This window comes from Physella acuta, unplaced genomic scaffold (assembly GCF_028476545.2).
Source record: "Physella acuta isolate Inbredline_101_S28 unplaced genomic scaffold, ASM2847654v3 ptg000916l, whole genome shotgun sequence".
Classification (NCBI taxonomy): Eukaryota; Metazoa; Mollusca; class Gastropoda; family Physidae; genus Physella; species Physella acuta.
This window is the reverse complement of record NW_026732433.1, coordinates 238,982-266,222: the sequence shown is the minus strand read 5'-3', so window position 1 is coordinate 266,222 and position 27,241 is coordinate 238,982. Positions and strand designations below refer to the sequence as shown.

The 27,241-nt window shown below is 34.8% G+C and overlaps 2 protein-coding genes across 2 annotated transcripts; one reads left to right on the top strand and one right to left on the bottom strand.

Moving 5' to 3' along the window:
- Positions 1 to 5,353: 5,353 nt before the first annotated feature.
- LOC131953320 (cadherin-like and PC-esterase domain-containing protein 1) lies at positions 5,354 to 14,472 on the top strand. Its single transcript, XM_059316459.1, has 17 exons — positions 5,354 to 5,424; positions 5,647 to 5,818; positions 6,724 to 6,869; positions 7,102 to 7,177; positions 7,483 to 7,650; positions 7,792 to 7,896; positions 8,148 to 8,341; positions 8,950 to 9,005; positions 9,187 to 9,376; positions 9,725 to 9,908; positions 10,158 to 10,281; positions 10,951 to 11,087; positions 11,807 to 12,027; positions 12,323 to 12,415; positions 12,739 to 12,826; positions 13,460 to 13,606; positions 14,181 to 14,472. Exons 1-17 carry the CDS (start codon positions 5,354 to 5,356, stop codon positions 14,334 to 14,336), a joined length of 2,328 nt encoding a protein of 775 aa, XP_059172442.1. The 3' UTR covers positions 14,337 to 14,472.
- Positions 14,473 to 18,582: 4,110 nt separating this feature from the next.
- LOC131953319 (mucin-5AC-like) lies at positions 18,583 to 20,184 on the bottom strand. The gene has a single exon (XM_059316458.1). It carries the CDS (start codon positions 20,182 to 20,184, stop codon positions 18,583 to 18,585), a length of 1,602 nt encoding a protein of 533 aa, XP_059172441.1.
- Between the last annotated feature and the right edge of the window lie 7,057 nt (positions 20,185 to 27,241).

The window sequence follows — 27,241 nt, the reverse complement described above, 5'->3', positions numbered from 1 at the left end:
ATACTTGCTAGATTAGCTTTCGGCTTAGCTTGAATTCAATAAAAAAAGGCTCTTTGTTCTCCGATGGGCTTTTGTTCTGATTTATATTGAACCGCTGTAGCAAGTTTGAACAATAAGAAATACTGTAATACACTTACTTTTGTGAGAAACATGAGGGGGTTTTTGGTAAAAAACAACAACAACAACAACACACAATACATGTGAGATGACATATTTAGTTTGGATAGCTTAACATACAAGACATAGCGAGAACAGGTAAACAAAGATCAGAAAGGTTCCCTTATTTTATACGTTTAGTTTGTCTAGATAATGACATTAGGTGACTAGTTTTTTTTTCTTCTAAAACAGGGGTCTCCAAACTTTTCAGTCCGAGGGCCGCATTAACTATCAAATTTCAGTTCGGGGGCCAGTTTCTTCCGGGCATGTCTCTGATTTTTCTGGGCAAAGTTCCTCAGCCATTACCAAGAAACGATTTTTCCTTGGACAAATAGATCTCCGCGGGCCGGATGAGAGGACCTCGCGGGCCGCAGTTTGGAGACCCCTGTTTTAAAAGATATAAAGCCAGTTCAGACAATGTGTTTTCTCCAACTTTCAACGAAATTTTAATGTATTTTAGTGGGATTCTACTCTTGCGGACTCAAGTCTATTGTTTCTTTCAGACATTTTTCTCCCAGGTAGTGGGGGTCAATGGAAACTTCCGGGGAGGGGACAATTGGTATAGTATATATATTTTCTAAGGTCTTCGGCGGAGTTCAAGACACACGCCATGATTCACGATTACATTTTGACAGTGCGGACGGTAGCACGATTAACGAAGGGTTCGGTGTATGCGCATGTAAAACCGATGGGGTTAGGTACCTCCAAAAAGATTAAGAACCACTGTTTCAATTCATTAGATGAAAAATATGAAGGTATTGGTATTGCTCAAACAAATACACCTGAACCCGGATATCTCCATTGGGGCTATAGTCTTTCTACGGTCTCTATTGACTGTACCTTTAAACCTAACCCACCTGAGACCATCAATAGCTAGACCATCACCTCAACCACCAAAAACACCTCCCCATCACAGGTGGCTTCTATACGAATACCGTTTGTTTGATTTGCTTGGATGGGATGCGTACGATTAATATTTAAAACACGGTCAGACTGCTGGGGCGCTTGGGAAAACATGTTCCCATTTGTAAACATTGAGCTACGGGTTTTTCCGATCCAGGTATGAAACGCGGCAATAGATACCATGTGTAGGTGGGGATTGATAAAATCTTTTTAGACAACTTAATCTGTGTTCTAAACGAGTTTTACATACATCGTGTCAAGTATTCTATTACATTACCGTTAGTAAATGGACTTGTTTTGATACCCAAAATAAAGTAAGGCCACTTTATAAGTACAAGAAGCGAGCTACTGATTCTCACGCGCCAATATAAACAGAGTCGGTATATAAATTTTCCTACCTCCCCATATATATATATATATATATATATATATATATATATATATATATATATATATATATATATATATATATATATATATATATATATATTTACTTTGTACACATGACCAGTTGACTAGTTGTATTTTGTACACACAACCAACCAACATGCCGAACAGTTCAAAACTCTGATTTGTACATTAAGAATAAACAAATGGGCCTTGCAAGTCTTTTTAAAAAATGCAGATGTGGTAATTTTTTTTTAAAAGAACGCCCTGAGAAAAATGAGACCTCCCACCTCGCTTTGAAAGTCCAGCTTCAAACACTATAAAACGTAACATTTCTCCTTCATCCGCTTTCATAAAAGTATATTTTAGATAAACAAAATAACGGAAGTCGGAAGTTAAATCGGTGTTTTTGGGAAATTAGGCAAATAAAAAATTTAGCATCTGGCAAACAAGGAAAACATTTGTTGGCTCCGAGTGACGGAGTGCGCATGCGTATTAAATGAATTTAATGTAGGACAGCCAAGGGAAGATAATTCAGCGAGCAGACGCGTAGTGAGATTGCATGACAGCGCTAGTTGGCCTATCATTTCCGCTGATGGTGGGAAGGTTTTTTAAAAAAAATCCCCCCAACTTATCTGCAGGGTAAAAATATTTTTATTAGATTTAAGATGGATGGATGGAATGATGGGCCCAGATGCCAGCGTGATTTAAAAATCTGCATGCTTAATTTGTTTTCTATTTTTAAACGCGATGGAAATATATTTTTTTATGCAATCCACAGATTTAGTTTTTAAAATGACCCAACGGTTATGAATCTTTGACAACTGTACCAATTTGGCTTTGTAATGTGTATTTTTATATCTAAAACGGCCCACTTAATTTTGATCTTATTTTCAGGTAGTCCATAACTAAAGTCACACACCTGGTGATGGGAATTAAAATTTTTCTAAAGGTGTAGGCTACTAGGTGGTAGATGGGGTTCAAGAAATAAGTCGTGGCATATTGATCTAGATCTAATGTGTATTTCGTGAAAAGAAAAACGTGGAAAAACGTACAATTTCTAAATAGTTTAAAGAATGTGGGTTTGGGGTGGGGTGGAGGGGCAAATTGAAAAATGGCTTTTTGTAATGCCTTGGAAATGAAGACTTGGGGTGTTAGGAATCTGCTATGGTTAGTTCTATATAAAACGTTTCAGTTTTACATTATATGTAAAGGAATGGGGTTATGTTTCTGATGGTGGAAGGGGTCATATATTTGCTGGAATGTAGATGGGTCATATATTTACTGGAGGGGGTCAAATATTTTTTGGCGTTGGGGGTAGGGTCAAATATTTGCTTGCGGGTGCGTGGCTCATATATTTGCTGACTGAATATGACTGAAAGGAGAGTTACTGAATTGTGACCAAATAGTATAGTTTTTTAGCGCTATTTCCATAGGGACAATTGCGATTATTAACTCGTCAAGGATGTGTGTCCGATGTGTGTCCGCAGCTTTAAGTCGTATCTCCTCCTCAACGAAGCAATATCGAGGACTAGTTCCAAAAGCAAATATGTTAAGCAAGTTCCGAGGATGATTGTGGGCCAAAAAAATTCCCGGAATTCCTTCCTGGATTTCCCGGAAAAAACCTCGAAAACATGCAGTTTTTTCCCATATCTCGGCAACCAGACCACTTAGCGACTTGAAACATTTACCAATCGATTCCTGCCATAATTTAGAACAATATTGCCGAAGAAAGTTTTCAAAAATATACTTTCGTTCGGTCACAAAAAATTAATTAATAAATATTTACTACTTTTTTAAACTGAGCATCGTGTAGGCCTACTCGTTAAAATAAAACTATTTCCGTTGCTGAATATATGATTTATCTCGATTTAAAATTGTTATGGATAACATAAGGAAATTGCGCTTAAATTGTCACTAGACTTTTTATTAACTTGTTTTAAAGATAAACATTTACTGCTACAATGGCTCATCATCGGTCAGACATTTTTCTACGAGGGCGTGGGTGGAGGCATTTGAAACTCCCGATGGAGGGGGGTGAGGTCCGGGAGTAGGTGTATATGTATGTATTTGTGTGTGTGTGTGTGGGGGGGGGGGTGCTACGGGGGCATTACGCACCCACAATCCAACTGAAAGAAACTCCAAAACGAATATCGAAGACTTACTTGACTTGATTAATTATCTTTCCAGATCGACTCTCAGCTGGTTGGGCCTTTAGGTAGAGATGTCCAGGTACTGGTCAAGGGCTCTTTGCTAGCCGCCGGTCACCATTTTAACTTGATACAGTCGGCGTTTCAAAAACACAGAGCAATGGTGACACTAGTTAATGGTGAGTCTGGTGGTGAGTCTGGTTGTGACACTTGTTTATGTAAAGTGGTGGTGACCCTGTGATGAGTCTGGTGGTGACACTGGTAAATAGTGAGTCCGGTGGTGACCCTGTTGTGACACTGTGATGAGTTTGGTGGTGACACTATTAAAAGGTGACCATGATGACGACATTGTTTAAACGTTCGTCTAGAGATCACACTGCTGAATTCTCCTGGCTATTCATGGGGATTAGATTGGCAGTGAGTAGCTGTCTAACTACAAAGATTTGTGTAATGGCAACACTGAAATACTTTCAGGCACGTTTAACAATTAGAAGTTTAGAAATTCGATATTTAGGAAATAAAAAAAAAACAACCTTCTACAAAACTATCTTACTTGGTTTATAAAAGTTTATTTTGTATATTGTACTATTTGTCACATATGACTTTTTTGTTTGTTTCATTATTTGAAAATTATGTTTTTGTTTTTACGATAACCAGAAAGTTCGTCATCGCAAGAACCGTCTGTACAGGGAAACAACTGGAGTATTCTAATGTGTTTGAATACAACAAACAGAGCAGATAATTGTGTCGTGACTGTAGATCACTCAAAGAAGGTTTGTTTATAAACATCTTAAATGTGTGTGTCTTAGCGCAGTAAACTAAACTCACATCTTAAAGCGCTTTACAAATGAAAATGACAAATACGTCACGATGGGGCACTACTCTGGTAATGTACAATAAACAAGATAACCTGAGTTAGTTCCCTTATTCATTTCAACACCTGGCACAAACATCAATATTAGCATTCAGTTTAAACAAATATTGCTTCATGTTCCCCAGGTAAATATTATACCCGAACTCACTGATGTTCTTTTGTCACCTAATCTTCTTTGTGTGAATACAAGTTTGAAAAACACTCACAAAAAATCAGGTAAATAAATTATTCAATATTTTACAAAATACCTTCCATAGACAGAGTAGCCTAAATACGTTTGAGTAAATAACTAAATCATTCACCTATTAAGCCTACACATTTGAGGAACTTATTGCATTTTTAAAAATTAAATTAAATATTATCTATTACGTTTTTATTCTGTTATTTCAATTAGAAGTTAATATCCAACATCAAAAAAGGAAAATTTGAACAAAGATAAAAAAAAAAAAACTAACGTGTTTATGATGTGTTGGTGAGTACTTCATGCATGAAGCTGTGTGTTACAGATGCCTGGCTGGATGGTGACCTTCCATGCACGTCAGATGTCAGGAAACTTGTCAGTGATGTCAGACGCCAGGTGCTGTCATGTCAAAACACCAGTGGTCTGTGGCTGGCTAGTGACAATCATGCTACTAATCACTTTGTTTCATGTGAAGATTTCCCAGCTGTATTTTTAAATACCTCGTAAGTGTTGCTTGTGGTCATTGATTATAATGCTATAATTTCAGCATATTATTCCCCAATAGTTTAAAAAAAAATAACTAAAAAAAATAAACAATGATATGCACAGTAAACCAAGCGGCACTCAAAGCAAATTAACTCTTGACCTCCAGATATTATCATTGATCAAATTAAAATATATGGACAGAAAAAAATCTCCCGAATGTTAGGTTTTTTGACAGCTATAAAGGGGACCATTTCTATTTACTTTCCTATATTTGTCATGCCATTTATGTTTTTCTCATAGCCATTTTTTATATAATCATGTAAAAAACAAACTGAAATTTTTAGTAAAAATTTAAATTTAGCATTTAGTTAATAGTACCATAAAAAATAAAACATGCTTAACAATAGACCATTTTCTTATAAATTCTGCTGTGATCTTTATTAGCTGCTTCAGTTCATGACAATTCATTCTGTTCAAATTTCTATCAACATTTAAACTTCCCAATTTAGGGCAAGCTCCGATGTGGCGATCCTCTTACCACAAGATCTACTGAGCTTGTCCCCTGGGTCACCACTGCTATGGGAGGTTGTTGTTCTTGTGACCTCACTCTCCCCACCTAGAGTTTACATTCATCCGGGTGGACTGGCATGGAGTGGACTAGAAGGATCTTCAAGCCGTAAAGTTAGTTTTTTTTACAACACTTTTGATAGAAAACAACTTCAAATTCAATCCCATTTAAATTCTTTAGTTAAGAAAAAATTATCTGAATGTTTTTTAGCGCAATTTCCATACTGACAATTGTGATTATTAATTCGTTATTTCTGGATGGATGGATGGATGGATGTGTGTCCACAGCTTTAAGTCGTATCTCCTCAACGAAGCAATATCGAGGACTAGTTCCAAAAGCAAATATGTTAAGCAAGTTCCGAGGATGATTGTGGGTCAAAAAAATTCCCGGAATTCCTTCCTGGATTTCCCGGAATAGCCAAAAAACCTCTGAAAAAAATGCAGTTTTTGGCCCATATCTCGGCAACCAGACCACTTAGGGACTTGAAACATTTACCAATCGATTCCTGTCATAATTTAGAACAATATTGCCGAAGAAAGTTTTCAAAAATATCCTTTCGTACGGTCACAAAAAATTAATTAAGGAAATTGCGCTTAAATTGTCACTAGACTTTTTATTAACTTGTTTTTTAACTTTCTTCAATTTTTAAATTTGGAATTGATGTAAGTAATCTAGATAAAAACTTAAGTGGTCAGTAAACCCCCATTCTCACCCCTACCCCCACCTGACCAGCACTGGTTTAATAATTAAAATATATCCAGGAAATAATTCAAGCTATCTTGAAAATATGAAATATCATGGTAAGATATGTTGAACTATTTTTTAGTGAACTAATGATAACAAATCAGTTCAGGAATTTGATATTAATTCTATTTTACTCTTTAATTATTTATATTGACTATGTATAAATTTACTGCTAAATTTTGAACAGCTTAAAAAAAAATCAGCTTAATGCATTGAATAATAGACACAGATTAAACTTACTTCAGTAATCATAAAATGTTTCAATCTGTAACAGAACCAGAAGAATGTTTGTCTGCTAGAACTACATCAGCTGATCTCAGAACTAGCCAATGAAAAGGCAGCCACCCAAACTCTTAAAAAAGTGGAGCAGGCTATTTTAAGAGCAATCAGAGTGGCTGGAAAATATTCTAAACTTTCCATGTAAGTACTTTTGTTTTTAGCTGCATAGCATTGGTACTTTTAATGTTTCATGTTTGTACTTGTATTTATTAGCTGCTTACCACTAGTACTCTAAACTTTCTATGTTAGTACTTACAATTTTTAGTTGCTTGTCAATGCTACTCTAAATTTTCCATAGTACTAATTATACTTTTTTAATCTACCAGTGAGCAATTTAATATTTATAACTTGTTATATTTTCTTTCTGTTTCAGTACATGTGAGAGATGTTTTCAGATGATCGAGGTTGTTTTTATTTTCAATTCATCCTTTCACCCTTTTATTTTTGAGGTAAGTTGATTTAAATTACTAAATCTTAAAAATCTAGTTAATTAATAAGATAGGGAAATAGTTCTGTTTGGAATGAAGCTTAGAGAAAGAACACAAATTACAATTTGAAGAATATATTAGTGCATATTTTATAATTTATTTTAATTAATAAAAAAGAAATTGGAATATTGTGTTATAAATTTCCAATGAAGAATGTAAATTCTTTAACAAGAAATCATACAAATAATAATATTACACATATGCCTGTTGCTTACAGTTTGTGATTAATATAATAATTAAATAAGTAAAAATTATAATGTTCTCAGATAAAACCTAGTCAGTATTTGGATCACTTGAGCTCACTGAGTGATTACCTGCTAGAGCTAAATATACTGGAGGACATAACCGCTATGGTGATGTCAAGGGTATCAACTGCTGATGATGTTTTTACAATACTCTTTACTTTAGGAGTTACACAATATGACAATAACAAGGTAAACCGCGATTAAAAACCTATTTTCTGAATTATTTTTATAACCAACAGATTTACGTTCCCATCCTGCCAATGTGAAAGATTACGATATAAGGAAAATGAAGTTTTGATCTTGCTGAACTAATGCAGTTTATTTTTCAAGGGTCAAGTTTGTAATTTGGATGGTTCTATGTGCTTGAAAGAGAAAGATTTAATTTTTCTTCTGGATACAAGAAGAGAACAGAAGAGTTCTAAAAATTGGAAAAGAGTAAGAGATGTTTTAACTCTTGCATGTGTTCCCTAAACAGTTGTCAGTCTATAATTATAACAAACATTTTTTGTTTATTCCAAAAATTAAATGATCAGATGAATTCACAAAAAATGATAATGTAGTTTAAATTAATAGGTGAACTTTACTTCACTTGCACATGGACTATCTTTTTCATAAAGGGAACTTTACTTTTTTACTCTACTTCAAATAAACAAGTTCTTTGAAAGATATTACATTTTTTATTTCAGTTATATCCTTCATCCATTCCATGTGAGATTTTTTCCTCAAAAAGTTTACTTCAAGATGTAAACTTCCTGTCTTCACATTTTGCAAGGCTGGAATTAGTGGCTTTAAGCATGGAGAAATATTTTTTATGCCCAACAGATATTTTTGATAAATATTTTAAAGAGTTGATCACAGATATTAAAAACTTTGATATGTCGTAAGTGATATATATGTTTGAATGATATCTAAATTAGAATGTTAAACCAAAAAAAAGTAAAAAAAAAACATGAAAGCAAATTTTAAAATATGAATAAACTTTAATTATTACTACAAATATATTTAGTCTATTCTAAGTTAAATAATTGTTTTTTTTTTACTTGAAATAATGAATGTAAAATAATACTTAATAATAATACGTGGAGTACATAAAGAACACAAATCACAGACTGCCCTGAACAAATGTATACAAACTAAAAATGTTTATTTACTTTCACAGGCAATACAGTATTATTTCAGCAAGATCAAGACTTCATCAAGGTATTATATCTTTTAAGTTTTTTAAATATGCGATTTTTTCATGCTAAAATGTATACTCAGAGGAAGCAAGTTCAGTTTGAACTTGTTAGATAGTTAATTAGTGCAGGGACTCTTTTCAAAAAATGCTTTGTAAATAATGTAAACTATATCATTAGTGTTATGAAAGTGATAAGGCTTAATTTAATTTTGTTTTTGACATCTCTAAAAAACTATTAGACTGTTGTAGCATGCAATATTAAACATGTAACCTAATCACAGCCACATTGTTAAATATGTTTTTTTCTAAAGTCAACACTTGTTTTCTTATATAGGTCCACATTTAAGTGTTCAAGCCTGTCAAAATGGTAAGCAACTGTGATTAAACTTAAACAAAATCATGTTTAGAAAGTTATCTCTCTTTACTAAATATTTAATATTGATTGTAGGCCTTATAAACATTTATCTTAAGAGCTTTCTTGACATTCATTTACAGGTAAAACAATACATGATAATGAATAAGTGAAATAATTGAAATAATTATTTCAGATACTGCTGTTTCAACCCAACTACTTGCCATCAACACCCACCCATTTATTCAACTGTACCCTGAGTTCTCTCCCCTGACAAGAGAGTACTTGGCCTTTGTTGATTATGATTTTACCCTGGTCCAAATTGAAGCCATTCCTAAGCACTGTCAGGCTGTTGTCAGACTCACTGATTTACATGATGGTGATAGGTTGGTACAAAAATAATTTACAACTTTACTTACTTTACTTAATACTTGTCACTCCTTGTGAAGTATATGGCAGTAACAAATCTCTGCCCTTCCACTATGTCCTGGGCGAGCCACTTCAATTTATGCCAGCTCTTGCCAGTAGCCTGCACTTCCTCCTCCATCTCTCTCCTCCATGTTCTGAGTGGTCTTTCTCTTGTGCAACTTTAAACACTATTTAATTATTTTCTGCAAAATGATTCCATTGTGCATTATACTATTGTTGTAATAAGAGATTTTTCCTCAAAAATTTAAAATAAAAAAACACAGATTGATTAAATTTTTTTTTAATATTATATACTGTTTTCACAGTTCCTATAACTTTAGTATTGGAGTTGGAGAGAACAACATAGATCTGAGAGTTATTGTTAAAGATAACATGTACTTGGATGAAGTAAACACATACAAAATAAAAATACACAGATACAGTATTGACCACAATGTTGACGGCATTGATTCCGGTACTTCAGTTTTTCCAGTTTGTCAGATTCAACAGGTAATAAGATTATAGCAAAATTGTTGTTCAAGTCTTATAATTCTTTTTTTTTAGCCTACATAAACATATTGTTAATATCAATAAATAAATTGCTTTTAATTTATTTTAATTATAAATAATGTATTTGGCTAACATTTTTGCAACATTTGCTAAATATTATTATAAATTTTTTGTTTTAACTTAAAGTATCAAATTGATTGCAATAAGATAAATTAAATGATGTAAATTGTTATAGTGTTTTTATGGCAGGACTGTTCACTGCCTGTATCAATCACTGAGTCGTGTGGGCTACAAACTTCAGCTTTTGGTAGCTGGAATCACTTCATAAAGTATCACTCAACGTTGCCAGTTTGTGGAGGCCAACATTTTTCTGGTAAAATTAGATTTAACTAATTTACAAACGTTGTTTTGTAAAAACAGTATAAGCATTATTTCTAATTCTATGTAGGCCTATCTATTAGAATAATTTGTTAACTTAAATATAGTAAACACATCATTTTTTTTTAGAATCAGTTTTGGCATGTTAAATTTTAAAATCATTAAAGATTGATATATTGAACTGTTAATATATATATAACCTATATTTTAATTTAACAATTTTAAATTAAAATTAGTTGCCTAAAATATCACAAATAGGCCTAGGTAAAAAATTTAAAGCTATTAGCATAGATCAAGAGAAAATCATTTGTCAAGAAACTTATTACTTTATGAAAATATTACTTTAAAACCATACACATCAGAAAGTGTAAAAACTTAAGTACAATTTTTGTATTCCTTTAAAAATTATAATTGGTGATTCCTTGACACTGGCGCTAGTTTACTGACAGCTGTAATGGGAGAATGTCTAACTTGTTTGACCAACTTGTTTTTGACCATTGGTAGGTCAATGGATGGTGCCATGTAAAAACTGTAATAGGAGAATGTCTAAATTGTTTGACCAACTTGTTTTCTACCATTGTTAGGTCAATGGATGGTCCCATGTAAAAACTGTAATGGGAGAATGTCAAAATTGTTTGACCAACTTGTTTTTGTCCATCGTTAGGTCAATGGATGGTGCCATGTAAAAACTGTAATGACAGTCACTCCTGTAACTGGAGCAAAGCTATCTGGCACCAGGCAGGCTGCAGGGAGAGAAGTCTGTCAACAAGGGAGATACAGAAATGTTTCTCTGGAAAAAGGGTAGGGATCGTTGTGATGGACTAATACAGGTGTTTCGTTACTGTAAAATAACACTTAAATTAATAAGTAGAGTGCATGAAGTACTTACAACACAGCTTGCCCTGAACACATCCATCTTGTACAGATCAGAAAGCCACTCTTAGAATTATTGTAGAACAGACGATTGAATGACAAGCCCCACTTAACATTTTTCTTTAGTTTTTAATTAACTTTCACATGCAATAAAATTATTTCCGCTGATGCTAACATTTTATTTATGTAGCTGTGAGGTTGCATGGTTGAACTGTTAAAGTTTCTTTAATCTAACATTAATAAATTTATATAGTAGCTTTACTGTTTATCATATATTCCCTCCTTAACATATCTCACAAGGTACATTTAAGTTTATTATACCTTGATGTTACTTAATATGTCAGTAAACAAGCTATATAAAATGTTAACTTTCTATTGTGAATACAACATTTTAGGTTTTATATATTGGTGACTCAACAATATACCAGTAAACAAGCTATATAAAATGCTAACTTTCCATTGTGAATACAACATTTTAGGTTTTATATATTGGTGACTCAACAATATACCAGTAAACAAGCTATATAAAATGCTAACTTTCCATTGTGAATACAACATTTTAGGTTTTATATATTGGTGACTCAACAATATACCAGTAAACAAGCTATATAAAATGCTAACTTTCCATTGTGAATACAACATTTTAGGTTTTATATATTGGTGACTCAACCAACCGAGGGATCTTCCATTACGCCATTGAAAGGGTCAACGGGTCACTGACCCAGTGGGACATCACACACAACATCAAAGTCTACGACAGCCTCAACCTGGGTCAGACAGACTTTGGATTTGCATACTTCCCACAGTTTTGGCTACCACTAGACCAAAGGCCCTTGTTTGATAAAGCACTTTCTCAACTTCTTAAAAGGTGAGCTCTTTAAAAAAATAAAAAAAAACTAGGATGGGAATTACCACTAGTATGTAGATTTTTAAAAAATTCATAAATAAAAGTAACAGTTCTGAAAAAAAAGATGAATAAACCAATCAAATTCAATTATTTAACAATTATTAAATTTATTAAGTATAGAGGTCATTAATAAAATAAATCATCACAGAACATATAAAAAATTAAAATGTGGAATCTATTTTTTAAAAATATAACAGATGAAATACATTATTACAATAACATTGTTTTTTTTTTAAATTTTTTCCCTGAACATTAGAACCTCAAATAATCTTGATCCAGTTTTTGTTTTGGGAGGAGTGCAGTGGCTTACAACCAATCACATTGATACTCTCATTTCCTACTTAAAGAGGTCAGCTAAAGATAATTTTGTCCAACTCTGGTATTGTTAATCAAGAGATCTTCTCAATTTTTGCAAAAAGTGTTTTTACTGACAATGATCATTGTTGCAATAATGCAATGACATTTTTAATGATATGAAGAAAAAGCTGTTGTAGACATAGGGAGTTAAACACAACATAGGGCAATTTAAAATTTTTATTTTTTTTATTTTTGAAAAACTTGGTTCAACATGCTTGGACTAATATTGATCTGGCCAATACATGGCTATTGTGTTATAGACCAGACAAACTTTTTATTTGACAAACTTTAACTTTTGGCTTTCTTATACTTCAGGCAGGGCCTGGGTAATGCTAAAGTTATTGTTAAAGGATTCGGAGCTGGGTTTTATCAGCCTGTAAGGGGCCTCCACCAGTTAACTGCAGTGAGTTTTTTTATATTTGATCTAAAACTTTAGTGAAATATTTATAAGATTCAGTCTTGTTAATTATTTATGGTGTTTTCTTATTAAATCAACGACACAGAATTGACTATTCAAATGTTTGATGAATTAATAAACTTAGCTTTAGTTATTACCCTAACTTTAAACTTAACTAAAATCTAAATCATAGCACTTAGTCTTGTCAGTTCTCTGTCTCACAAAACATACTGGTTCTCTACCCTAAAGGACCCCATACTGAATGTAACTACACTATAGTCACACTAAAGTGTCTTAAAAACATGTTAGGGAGAGAGCTCTGTCATTTACCCAAGTAGTTGTTAAAGTAGTGTCCCTTGATGTGAATTATGAGTCTTATCACACTTCATAATGGCTCTTAAAGCATAGCATAATATAACCACTATCTCATAACATGCTGTAGTTATAAGTAATCTGTTAGTCATAATCAGTCAATCAAGTAATCAACAAACCCAAACATTACAAGTTTTATACTATTTAGAAAATACCTGAAACATAAAGGGATAAAAAAACAACTAGCCTGCTAGCTTTTATCTATAGCTTTGATGTTCTGTCCATGTTTTAAAGCTACAAAAATGTAATGTGTGTTTATCTTGCCAGGGTGACTACCAAAAACTGGCCAGAAAGAACCAGGAGCTTCTGTCTTATGCAATCAGGCAAGGTTTCTCCATAGTGGACACATTTAGCATGACAATGGCCAGGTACAAGGACTTCATGCAAGGCAAATGTACTTGCCATTTTCACAAGGTATCTTCTTTTTTTCAGCATTTTAAGTCCAAAATTTATATAATTCAAATTGGGAAACAATAGCAACTACTTAATGTTAAGCTTTACCAATATATTTAAAAAGTATAAATTACACAAGCAATATCAACATGCAAAATAGGCCTACCTAATAAGTACCTGACCATTCAGGGTAAAAATAAAATCAGCAGGGCCAGTGCCTAGTTCTGACAACACTATCCCTGTATAAAAGTGGTCACATATGAACCTTTGCCTCTTAAAGAGTTCTTTGGTTAAACTTAGCATGCTTAAATTTAATGATTTGTTTAATTAGAATAGCTAAGCTATATAAAAAAAAAAAACTAATCAACTAAGCCTAGAAATTATGAATTATAAAAAATAATTATTGAGTTTAATTAAGCACAATAGATTTTTAAAAAAAACGTATCTGAATATTAATAGATTAAATCACCTCTCCTTAATAGTGGTTGACTCATAAATAATAGTAAAATGAATGGGGTTTAAAGAATAGAAATATGGATAGAAGGAATGATAAAACTTTTATAATTCTTTTTACAATAAAATATTTGTCCCCAAGGTTCAAGATACAAAGATCTCAGTGAAAAACAGACTGAGTCACACCATAGCCATGCCAGTGGATCACACAATGAGATACCATGTGGAAGGGGACATAAACAGAGTTTATTCAGAGATGGTTATAAATAGGATTTGCTCCCCTCACCAAGGGGGGTAACTTAATTTGATTGTTAATATCTAAATGGCACATGTGATATTTTAAGAAACTGTTGTTTTAATGTGTTCTAGAAGGCTATTATACTTTAATGGATCAATTTATGTCTTAGACTCACACTTTAATTATTGATACATTTAATATTATTTATTTTAATCAGTAAATTCAGTTTTGTTTCGTATTAGCCAGACAAATAAACCGGTAGTGATCTCCCCTAAACTTTCTCGAATATTCTTATATAAAACAACAGGGGATGGTAACTGGGGATATAGTTATGATTTTTAATCCATTTTAAATACTTAAACTTTTAAAAATAGAATAGAATCTCATAAAAAAAACATTGCGCACCAAGCAAACGCCGAATAAAAACGCGTATAATAGTGCGCAATATTATTAGTACTTTAAAAATTTACATTAGTTTTTTGAGAAATCGGAAGTAGCGTAAATTACTACTTCCAGTCAACGGAAATTACTCAAAATTTAACAGAAGGTAGAGAATTAGATCTTTTACTTACATGTGAAATTTCATTTATCTATCTGAAATAGTACTCAAGTTATAGGCTTTTGAAAAATTCAAAGTAGGAAAAGTACCACTTCCGGTTATCGGAAATCGCTCAAAAGTTGATACGGATCTACGATTTTGATAAAATACTTATATATGAAATTTCATCAACCTAGCTGTAACGGTACTCAAGTTATCGTGTTTACACACGGACAGACAGACAGACAGACACACACACACACACAGACATACGGACAAGATTGCAAAATTATGTTTTTCCGTATCAGTGAGGTGTAAAACGTCGAGATTTGTAAAAATCTCGATTTTTTTTTTTTGCACGATTACAATACTTTCTCTATACTACGTATATACGAGAAAGTAAAAAGTGAACTGATGATGAATGAAAACCCGTAATTATTTAACAATGTCATAAAATGCAACTAATCTACCGATCATTTTATCTCACGTATTACACCACTAAGAGATCTGATTACTCTATAGCAGGGGTCGGCAACCTTTTGAGACGGAAGAGCCAAAAGTTACAATTTACAAATTTCCCAGTTTTAAAGAGCCACTAACATTTTTATTTCAATATTATATTTGATTAGGATTTTACATATGTAGATTCTATACATACACACACACACACACACATATATATATATATATATATATATATATATATATATATATATATATATATATATATATATATATATTCCATGCGTCACATAATAGTGTCCCAACTTGTGGCATTTCTTTTAGCGCTCTCTACTTGTGCAGCAAAACGTGCATGTTTTACTGGACCTCAAACTCTCCTAACTTGCTCTTAAGATCTGTGAACCTACCACTCCAAATGATGTTTGGTTTTCAAATCCAGCAATTGCATTTGAAGCGAGCCAGCATCAATTCCAAATAGCTCAAAGTTAATTAACCTCATTTGTTTTTGTGATGAGAGATTCTACTACGAACGTCAGAGTACTTGCATTTGTTTTGAATTGCTCAAATCTTTAAGTGAATCCAACCTTCATTGTGTTAATTGTAATGCTGAAGTAATTCACTTCTTTAATAGTAGCATTTTTTTTTTGATATTTTTTTGATATTTTTCAAAATTAAATAATTTATCGCTTTCGTGTCTTCAAACAAAAAAAAAAGTTTTTTATTTTATTTTAACAATCTACTTCTTCAAGCGAGGCATATGCTTGGTTTTCCTTTTCCTTGCAGTTTTACATTTAGCACGTTGAGTTTCTTTGTGATATCCACCATGAAGTTAAATGTTTCAATTTGGGATGAACAAGTACATTGAAAATAGGGAGTAACTAAACATTCTAATATAATAGCGAGTGTTTATTGTTTATATTTATCATTATACGTTCAACACCGAGTTTTGTAACAAAAAAAATATGACTTTTATTAGTTTTAAAAATAAAATATAAAAAATTATTAATATTTGTGCATGGAGCTGAAGAGCCGCATCTTGACATCAAAAGAGCCGCATGCGGCTCGCAAGCCGCAGGTTGCCGACCCCTGCTCTATAGCGCTCATTTAAAAAAATATGTCTTTCGATGGGGAGCTGTAGTGAGGTAAATTTATTATTTAAACTTCATATGACATTTTCATCCATTGTAGACATATATTTATGGTCGAGGTTCTGAGTCAGCTGCTGTTTATAACTCAAAAAATATTTTCAGCTAAGACTAAACTTGAATTTTTAGATTTCAGTTTTTTGTTCAGATGTAAGTAAAAATACTGGCTATAGGGTTAAAATGATGAATAGTGTTATTTTGGATGTGTACATTTTACTAAGCACAATTCTACTTTTAGATTTAATTTATATAAAAAAATGATTTAGTTTTTTAAATCTTAATGTTGCCTAAATAAATGTTTATTTAAAAAATTATAATGTAGTATCACGAAGAGACACACTGTCCCTTCATATGCTGAAGTCACAGAAACAGGTGAACTCTACTTCTCTTGCCCCATCGACCATCAGGTATGACAGGTGACTTTACCTACTACTACTTACAGTGACATTGTCACAGTCATAAATTATGTAATAAAGCAGCCTAACTATTTTGACTGCTCTATTCATTGGTGTACAATAATTTCCTTGCATTAATTTATTACGTACGTATAAGCTTTTATGAGCTAATTGTTATCATTATTATTGCTTCACAGAGGATTCTCACAGTTAAGATAATAGATTTATGACAAGGCATCTTGACAATTGCAATACATATAATATTGTTTATATATATATATATATATATATATATATATATATATATATATATATATATATATATATATATATATATACATACATACATATACCTATATATACCTATATAAATATATATATATATATATATATATATATATAGACTATATATATATATATATATATAATTATATATATATATAGACTATATATATAGATATATAAAAGTTGAATTACATTTTAAGCTGTCTTTGAGAGTTAACGTGTGTATAAATCAGGTAAAACAATGTTTATTGCAGAACATATCAGAAATTACTGAAGTATTAAAACCACATATTTATTTATATTTTTTTATATGCTGCATTTACATAATACTCATATGGATATTTATTTATAATAAAATGATTTAAGAAGTCAAGAAACAGCTTGAACCGTGTTTTGTTGTATTTTTAAGTTTAACCACATGTGGCGCTGTAAGGAAATGTTACATTGGTTATGGTGCGGATGTTGGAGGTCATCCATAAACGATGTCACAGTTTTTTCAAATCGATTTTTACCTCCTCTCGTCACACTTTGTCACTCATCGTCACACATCGTCACGCTTCGTCATAAAAAGCCGGTCCACCTCCCCAAAAATGACCTGACACCTTAATCAATTACCTTCTTATTTGTAAGCAGAACAAAAGTGAGGAAAGCTTTAAAAACAACTGCATATATAGGCAGGAATCAAAGGGGGGAGGAGAGTACGCGGGTGTGTGTGAAAAGACGGGAGGAAAGAAGAAATTGTAAGAGTACTTATGTTATTGGCTTCAGACATAAAGCTTGAAATGATAATGATATCAGCCTCAACCTCTGTCTCCATTACATTTAATGTGTAATAATTTCATTGCATAAAATTATTGTAAAATCACAATTAACTTGATGTTTGAATTTTCAGCCTAGTAATCGAATTTCCAGGTAATTATATGTACTTTAAACATTAAATTATATATATATATATATATATATATATATATATATATATATATATATATATTAAAATTATTGCTTTTATTAAAATTGCTTCTAATTATAAATATCTAAATAGTAGTTCGTTAATATAATACAATAATTATTATAAATTTGGAATTTTTCATTGTACATACAACAGATAAAAAAAAATGTTTTTGCAATAAACCCAATTACTAAAAAGAAGTTAATAAAAACAAGCTTTTTTTTTGCTTTTAATCAAAGTGCATGTAAACTTGTCCAATTGCGGTTGTAGGTTAAATTTAACTTAAATACTGTGTTCATATCTATTGCTTTCTTGTACAGTGTGTAAATTGATACCGCTATATAGTTTTTTTATTGTCATTATACAGTGCATTAAAAATGTTAAAACTATTTTCTTCGTAATGTATGACAAATTGTATTCAATGTGAACAGTAAATGTGCACAATATCACATATCAGGATTTGAATGTCAATTTTGAAAAACACATTTTTGGCTTGAAAAAAAATTCAAACAAGAAACGTAACCACCACCAACTAAAGATCAACCATGGTTGAGTCATGTGACCTCTTGACCTCTGGGGGCGTGGCCGTGTCCAGGCTGTCCTCCAGGTGCTCCATGCTGTCCCAGCAGGACAGCGAGGTCTGGTCAGAGCTGGAGCAGCGGCTGCTCCTGTCGCTGTCCGTGGAGCAGACCATGTCCAGGTCAAACAGCTGACCGTCCTCCTCCATCGCCACGTCGATGCTGAGGGGTGAGGGGTTGGAGGTCACCCTGTCATAGGTCAAAGGTGAGGTGGTCGCTTTTCCGTTTGTGCGAGGTGAGGGGTTAGGGGTCGTCTTACCGTGTGTCAAAGGTGAAGGGTTAGGGGTCGTTTTGCTGTAGGTCAACGAGTTGGTGGTCGCCTTGCCGTTAGTTGAAGGTGAGGGGTTAGGGGTCGTCTTACCATATGTCAAAGGTGAGGGGTTGGTGGTCGTTTTGTCATAGGTCATCGATGAGGGGTTGGAGGTCGCCTTAACGCAGGTCAGAGGTGAAGGTTTGGAGGAGGTCTTGCCGTTGGTGGGAGGTGGGCTGGACGTTGCCTTCCGTTTGGTGGTAGGTGAAACGTTAGGGGTCGCCTTGCTACGTGTCAGAGGTGAAGAGTTCAAGGTCGCTTTGCCGTTGATCAAAACCGGCAAAGTATCGAGTACATTGGGCGACAAAGCGCACAATAACCGCCTGGGACTGGTTCGGTAATCGACTACTTCACTGCCACTTGGGTTGGGTACAGTATCGCTTCTGTTGTCTACGGATTTTGGTCGAAGTATAGGAGGTGATAGATTCGATACTGAACTTGAGCACGATTCTACAGGTTCGATATGATAATGTCCATTTATGGCCTGTGAATCGATGCCTGGATTCGAATTATCCACCACAGTTATGCTCAAAAGCCCACTTTTTTCATCTAGTAACGTCAACACCTCTTTCATTTGTTGATCGTTTTCATTGGCTGTCTGACTTGTTACGTCACGCAGTCTATTTTCAGCTTCAGGGAATTCCCTTTTCTGAGCGTGTTGTTTACGGCTGTAGGCTTTAAACGCCGACACCCTATTACAGCTGCGAGAACTCCAGCTGCCACGGGAGCTGTGGGCTGAACGGTCCGGCTGTGGGCTGAGTTTCGAGTCCCTGTGTACGTCTTGCACGTCCGCGTTTGTCGCGGTGCTTTGGTGGAGGTTCTTTGACCCGGTGTTTGAAGTTATATACATGGGTACCGGAGATCTTCTAGCTTTTTTCGACAGGCTTTCTATATATCTCATTCTGTACGGCTGAAAATCTGACTCAACATTGGCGCTGGTCTTGTAGGCTCTGTTTAAAGGGCTGGTTAATCTGTCTAGGGTTTCAACATGAGGGGATGCAACTCCAGCTAGGGGAGGTTTTCCTGCTAGGGTCGAGAACTCGTGGTCGAGTAGCCGTTCTTTGGGATCGTGGTCAATATCGTAGTTGAGGGTCTTGTCGGATAAGGGACTCGAGCACTGCGTCCAGCGGATGACCACCGTGACGTCACTTCCGTGAGCGCTGACCCTCCATGACGTTGGGCAGCGAATGCCGACCAGCGAGTTCAGGCTGGACTCCAGAGCACCCGGAAGTCCGTATACGGGCATGGCTACCCTGCCTGACAGCAGTTCAGATCTTTCATTGGTCGATTCAAAAATGGATAACCAATTGCCGATAAGCTTGCAAATATTCCGAAGTACTAAATTAGCTAAGTACTAATGATTTCAAAGAACACAAAATAAATTTTAACAAGGAACTCGCGTTTATCCATCCAAAGTGATCTACATTTTTATCAAACAATCGTGTTGTTATATTAGTGTAGAAAATGTCCTGGTTTATCGATCCAAAATGATCTAAAAATGTATGAAGCTATTATGTTGTTATATCATTGTATAATTCATCCTGATAAAATAATCTTTCACTAAATATGCCTGTATATATTACCGAACACATTAATGAAACTTCAATCAAACAAATTGTCGCAAAAAACTAGAAGTTTTTTTTTTCCACAAACTATTTCACAATTTCGATAATCTGAACATATCCAGATCTTAAGAAAACAGCAGCCATCTTCAATCGAACAACTACACAACCTGCCGATGGTAACACAGCATCAAAAACACTACACAGCGTGCTGTTGGTAGAACGACACTAAAAACACACACACGCTACGTTCTTCTTCTTGCTATCGTGATTCATCACTCCACAAGCAATTATTTTCTAGAACTTTCCCCCGCGAAAATTATTTCATGATATTTTGTAAATACACGTCTTAACGGCGGCGTGTCTCGACAGAAGCTTAAGAAAAACCATTGATCCTTTAGCCTGCAGTCAAGGGGGTGGGGAGGTGGGGTGGGGGGTAAGGAGGCAGGGATCTGTTCGTGAAATTGATTTTTAAATAAAATTACGTGTAATAACAAAGATGTGTTTAGGTTCATGCTACGAGTAAGGTAGATTTGATGTGTATCAATTTATGATAACCTGCTTAAATAAATAAGCAGAATGGGATGGTCAAATAATTACTGTACTGGACTGAAATTGTCCATTTCCATTTCTCGAATATCGGTGCGAAATATTGCTGTACAAAGATCGTATTCTTGTAGTACAACAGTGAAGTCACTAGATTGCTACCCCGAAAGACTCGAGTTTGAATCCGGGTTAAATATCAGTAGAAAATCCCTGAGTCCACCCAGCTCTGATGGGTACCAAACTCAAGTTAGGTAAAGTAAAAGCGGCTGGGCATAATGCTGACCACACTATCCTATCGTATGCCTATGTCACAGAAACAGGTGAACTCTGCTTCACTTGCCCCACAGACCGTCAGGTTAAAAAAAGGGAACTTTACAGTAGACGTAAATTATTGATTCGCTCATCCTAGCATGTATTTCTATTTTTACTTCAAAGAAATAAAAATATGTTTCGACAACTTTGACAAACTATGACTATGAGTGTATAAACAATGCATTACAATTAAAAAATATTCCACCAAATAAACGAAGTAATGCTTCTAGAATAATACTACATTTTATTTTACCGATTAACCGAATGACAATAAAAGCGGTTTGAAGAACTGATTCTACGTTGTACTGTATATTTAATGACATAGCATAGCTTCCTCTTATGCGCGCGCATCTGGGCGAGACTGCGCCGTAGGAATCATAAAGTCGCAGCATTGATTAAACAATTTCCGCGCGTTCTGAACGCGAATCGCACTTGGTTCGTCAGAGGCAGACGGTAGCACTGGCTGCAGAAATGTAGCAGTCACGTTTGAGTAATTTCGAGAGCAGGGTAATTATAGGTGGGAGGTTCCAATGGCTGTATACGAATCAAGTTATCGAGCTGAGAGAGGAGTGAGAGAGAGAGAGAGTGAGTGAGAGAGAGAGAGAGGGAGAGAGAGAGGGAGAGAGAAAGAGAGAGGGGGATTGAGAGAGAGAGGGGGAGAGAGAGAGGAAGAGAGAGAGGGGTAGAGAAAGAGGAGAGAGAGAGGAGAGAGAGAGGAGAGAGAGAGGAGAGAGAGAGGGAGAGAGAGGAGAGAGAGAGGAGAGAGACAGAAAGGGAGAGAGAGAGAGAGAGAGAGAGAGAGAGAGAGAGCGAGAGAGAGAAAGAGATAGTTACATTTGTACATTATAGCTACTTTTGTACAACACAGCTACATTTGTACATTATAGCTACTTTTGTACAACATAGCTATATTTGTACAACATAGCTACATTTGTAGCTACATTTGTACATCATAGCTACATTTGTACAACACAGCTACATTTGTACCTTATAGCTACTTTTGTAAAACATAGCTATATTTGTACAACATTGCTACATATGTACAACATAGCTACATATGAAAAACATAGCTACATATGAAAAACATAGCTACATTTGTACAACATAGCAACATATGAAAAACATAGCTACATTTGTACAACACAGCTACCTTTGTACAACATAGCTATATTTGTGCAACATATCTACATTTGTACAACATAGCTACGTGTGTACTACATTTGTACAGCTTAGCAAGTTTGCCAGAATTTCTCTAGAACAAGGCGACTCCCCTAAACAACGCCGTCTAACACGGCCACGTATGTCAATCAAACCATAAAGATATAATCCCCTGGTGACAATGTGCCATAATTTGTGACCCCCCCCCCCACCTTCATCGTCTTTCCCGGTCTGCTATCATACAGAAAGACATGTTTTGTTTTCTGGAAGCGTATTGGCATTAATCGAGAAAATTTGTTCCATCTACAAGATGTAATTGTTCGTAGAAGCCATCAATAAAATAGTTCATCGTTCGACCGACTCTACATCAGCGCTTTATAAAACATTTAATCACTTTTTTTTTTATTTGAGTATGTTGTTAACTTCTTTAACAGGAAAATATATTTAAAATTATAGTAGATTCATTAGAATTGTAATTGCTTTTATAACTTATGAATATCGACTCCTATTTTTTAATTTTTAAAAGTTCAAGTTAAAGTAGAAAATAAAATAAACCTTTTTTTTTTTTTTAAAAAAAAACAACCCTTTAATAATGGCTGGGGACAGCAACCCATCTAGGAGAGACAACTCCAAAATCAAACTACTGCTGCCTTGTAGTATGTTCTTAGTGGAAATAAACCGGGAGTGATCTCCCCTAAACTTTCTCGAATATTCTAATATAACACTACGGGGGATGGCAACTCGGGATATAGACTTCTAGACATGATTTTTAATCCATTTTAAATACTCAAATTTTTAAAAATAGAATATAATCTCGTAGAAAAAAGAAATGCACACCAAGTGAACGCTAAATAAAGATGTGCATAATAGTGCGCAATATTATTAGTACTTTATAAATTTACATGCGTTTTTAAGAAATCGGAAGTAGCGTAAATAAGTACTTCCGATAAACGGAAATTACTCAAAATTTGACAGAAGGTAGAGATTTAGATCTTCTACTTACATATCAAATTTCATTTATCTATCTGAAATAGAACTCAATTTATAGGCTTTTGAAAAATTCAAAGTAGAAAAAGTACCACTTCCGGTTATCGGAAATCGCTTAAATGTTGATACGGATCTAGGATTTTGATAAAATACTTATATATGAAATTTCATCAACCTAGCTGTAACGGTACTCAAGTTATCGTGTTTACACACGGACACACACACGGACAGAATTGGATAATCCAGTTTTTCCATTACGCATAAAACGCCAAAATTTTTATATATCTGAGTTTATGATTTTTGCCCGATTAAAATAAGTCTTCTATATCCCGGATGTGATGAAGGACTGAGGAGTAAAACGGTGAAAACTGTCCAAATTTAATGTGATTTTTGTGCACGATTACAAGACTTTCTCTATACTTCGTATATACGAGAAAGTAAAAAGGCTATGAAAGCAAATCGAGAATAAATAAACCGGGAGTGATCTCCCCTAAACTTTCTCGAATATTTTTATATAAAATAACAGGTGATGGGAACTCGGGCTATAGACATGATTTTTAATCCATTTTAAATACTTAAAGTTTTAAAAATAGAATAAAATCTCGTAGACAAATTAATTGCACACCAAGTGAACGCGAAATAAAAAAGCGCATAATAGTGCGCAATATTATTAGTACTTTTAAAATTTACATTAGTTTTTTGAGAAATCGGAAGTAGCGTAAATTACTACTTCCGGTCAACGGAAATTACTCAAAATTTAACAGAAGGTAGAGAATTAGATCTTTTACTTACATGTGAAATTTCATTTATCTATCTGAAATAGTACTCAAGTTATAGGCTTTTGAAAAATTCAAAGTAGAAAAAGTACCACTTCCGGTTGTCGGAAATCGCTCAAAAGTTGATACGGATCTACGATTTTGATATAATACTTACATATGAAATTTCATCAACCTAGCTGTAACGGTACTCAAGTTATCGTGTTTACACACGGACACACACACAGACACACAGACACACAGACACACACACACAGACATACGGACAAGATTGCAAAATTATGTTTTTCCGTATCAGTGAGGTGTAAAACGTCGAGATTTGTAAAAATCTCGATTTTTTTTTTTGCACGATTACAATACTTTCTCTATACTACGTATATACGAGAAAGTAAAAAAAAGCAGGCTGAAATCGGAGTCAACGGGAATGGCGCATAACAATGTGACACGCATTTTTGTTGGAGGAAATCCCTTCAAACATACAGTTAAGAATGAAGAAGAAGAAGCGTATTATTATAAAACTTTTTTCTTTTTTTTTTGCCGCTTCATACAAGATATGATCGGATACTTTGATTGGGTTATGTCCCTTTGACCCTACCTGATCAGATTTTCCTGTTCTATGTCCTGGGAAAAAGTCACAGTTGAATTGTAAGCAGAAAAGTATTTTAAGTACGATGTTGTTTTGTACGTTACTTCAACCGACTGTATAGATCTACCAGCCGGCTATTTATTATTTTCTTAGCTAACTAAACATACATTTTAAACATTGCATTGGACGCTGGTTGTGAATACTCACCAACGTCCGATAAAGATTCGAAGTTTTCACACAGACGCCTGCAAGCTGGTAGATCAAGCATCGTGTATGGTTTTATCTTGTACGGTATCAACACGGACAGTGACGAAACGGCCAGTGATATAACCCCCCCCCCCCCCCCCCCCCCCACACACAAAATAGTAGTACGACTATTTGTCAGGAGTAATTTTGTCAGGAGTCAATATGCTAGGAGCCCATTTGTCGGGAGCCTATATGTCGCGAGTCATTACGGCGGAAGCCGTTTGAGTCGGGACCTTTTTAACGGAACCCTTTTGACTTGGGCGTTTAGTCGGGGGCCGATTTGACGGGTCGTTTGATCGGGGCCTTTTGTCACGGGCCGTATAGATGGTGCGGCGTTTTCTCTGCCGGTATTGCCGTTAGCATCAGGGTTAGGACTACGTATACGTTCAGGGATAGGATAGGAGGTAGGGTCAGGATTAAGCTTAGGGTCAGTAATCGGGTTAGAATTAGAGCTTAGTGTCAGAGATTTTGTTAGAATTAGAACAAGATTAAAGTTAGGGGATAGATACTAGCAAATAAAAACCAAACACAACGCCACGAATTCGACGTTCTTGTAAGTACCAGTTTCATCAGCGAGCTGCAAATTTGGTTGGTTGAAGTGAACGACCTGATTCGTCAACAGAGCAAGGTCACAGCCATCAATCTATCAGTGTAAACAGTGTACGTGAATGTCAAGGTTATAACCCCACCCCCCAACAACATCCGGGATGATCGGGTTTTCTATTCCGAACATCATCAAAGGACGTTAAACTCAGCTAATTAGCCAGGCCCGGTGTGCCCCTAATTAGATCTCTTCATATCTGCTATCGTAGCCTAATCAAATTATCACTAGAAAATTAACATAGAATGTAAACAAATGATCAAAGACAAAATTGTTTCTTTTTAAATGTGACAGGCGTCCTATATTCAATCGCTCCCTCCTCCCCCTTCTCTATATCTTTATATACATGCATATATATATATATATATATATATATATATATATATATATATATATATATATATATATATATATATATATTATATATATATATATATATATATATATATATATATATATATATATATATATATATATATATATATATATAAGCCAATGTTAGAGCATCCACTCGCATTGGCTAGCGCCCCCCCCCCCCACACACACACAATGTAAATTTCTGTCCTTTTTTAAAAATATCCCATACTATTAACATTGAAGCTTAGTTTAAGACATAGGAACTAACAGAAAAAGTTCAGAACTAGTGCTGTTTAGATTGACAACTTTTACTTTATTCTAGACGGCTTGGTCGGGATAACAAACCCAGCACGCAAGAACATAGGACATACTAGAGTGGACAGGAATTGAGAGGTCGACTGCACCTGATTCTGGGGGAAGTAGGGACAGCCGCGCAGTCTTGACCACACACGGTACATTCCCTTCATAGACCGACCTCAATACTTATCCTATAAACCGTCATACCTGAAAGGTTAAAAATAGTAGAAACACAAGGGTTAAGAAATAGCGTTTAACAAAACTAATTTGATGTTAGAATTGGTCCAAAAGTTATCAATAACTGACGTCATATATTGCATCCCCCGCCCCCCTCAGGACTCGCGTTACCGAAGGACAAATGTGATTGATAGCCCAATCAGCTTATCGATATATCGATGGTATCTTTAACCCGGCGGCCTGCTGGTAGACTTTTCAATTTCGGTGCCCCGCGCTCCCACCGACGTTTGTGGATCTACAGTCTGGGGCGGGGTAGGGGGTGGGGATGGGGGGAGGGAGGGCAAAATGGACATCGTTGCTAGAGAGGCTTCAATGCATTTTTTTTTATGTGTATATAAAAGATCGTCTGTAAACTGTAGTGCAGTCGTGTAGGGCTGTAGGTTATTGATCGTCTCAAGGGTCAGGTCTGGCACGGGGCACGCAGACGACGGCTCCAGTGCCAGCAGACCACGCCCGGGCTAAGGCTGGTGCTGTAAAAAAAAAAGGGGGGGGGGGGGGGTCACATTTTGTTGTGGAGACCCGCTGGTTTTATAAAAAAAAGTGTGTGGGTAAGTCAGTGAGAGGCGTAGGGTAGGCACAGAGTGAACAGAGTGAAGAAAAGTTTACTGTTGTGTTGAGGTGTGGCTCAAAACATGACG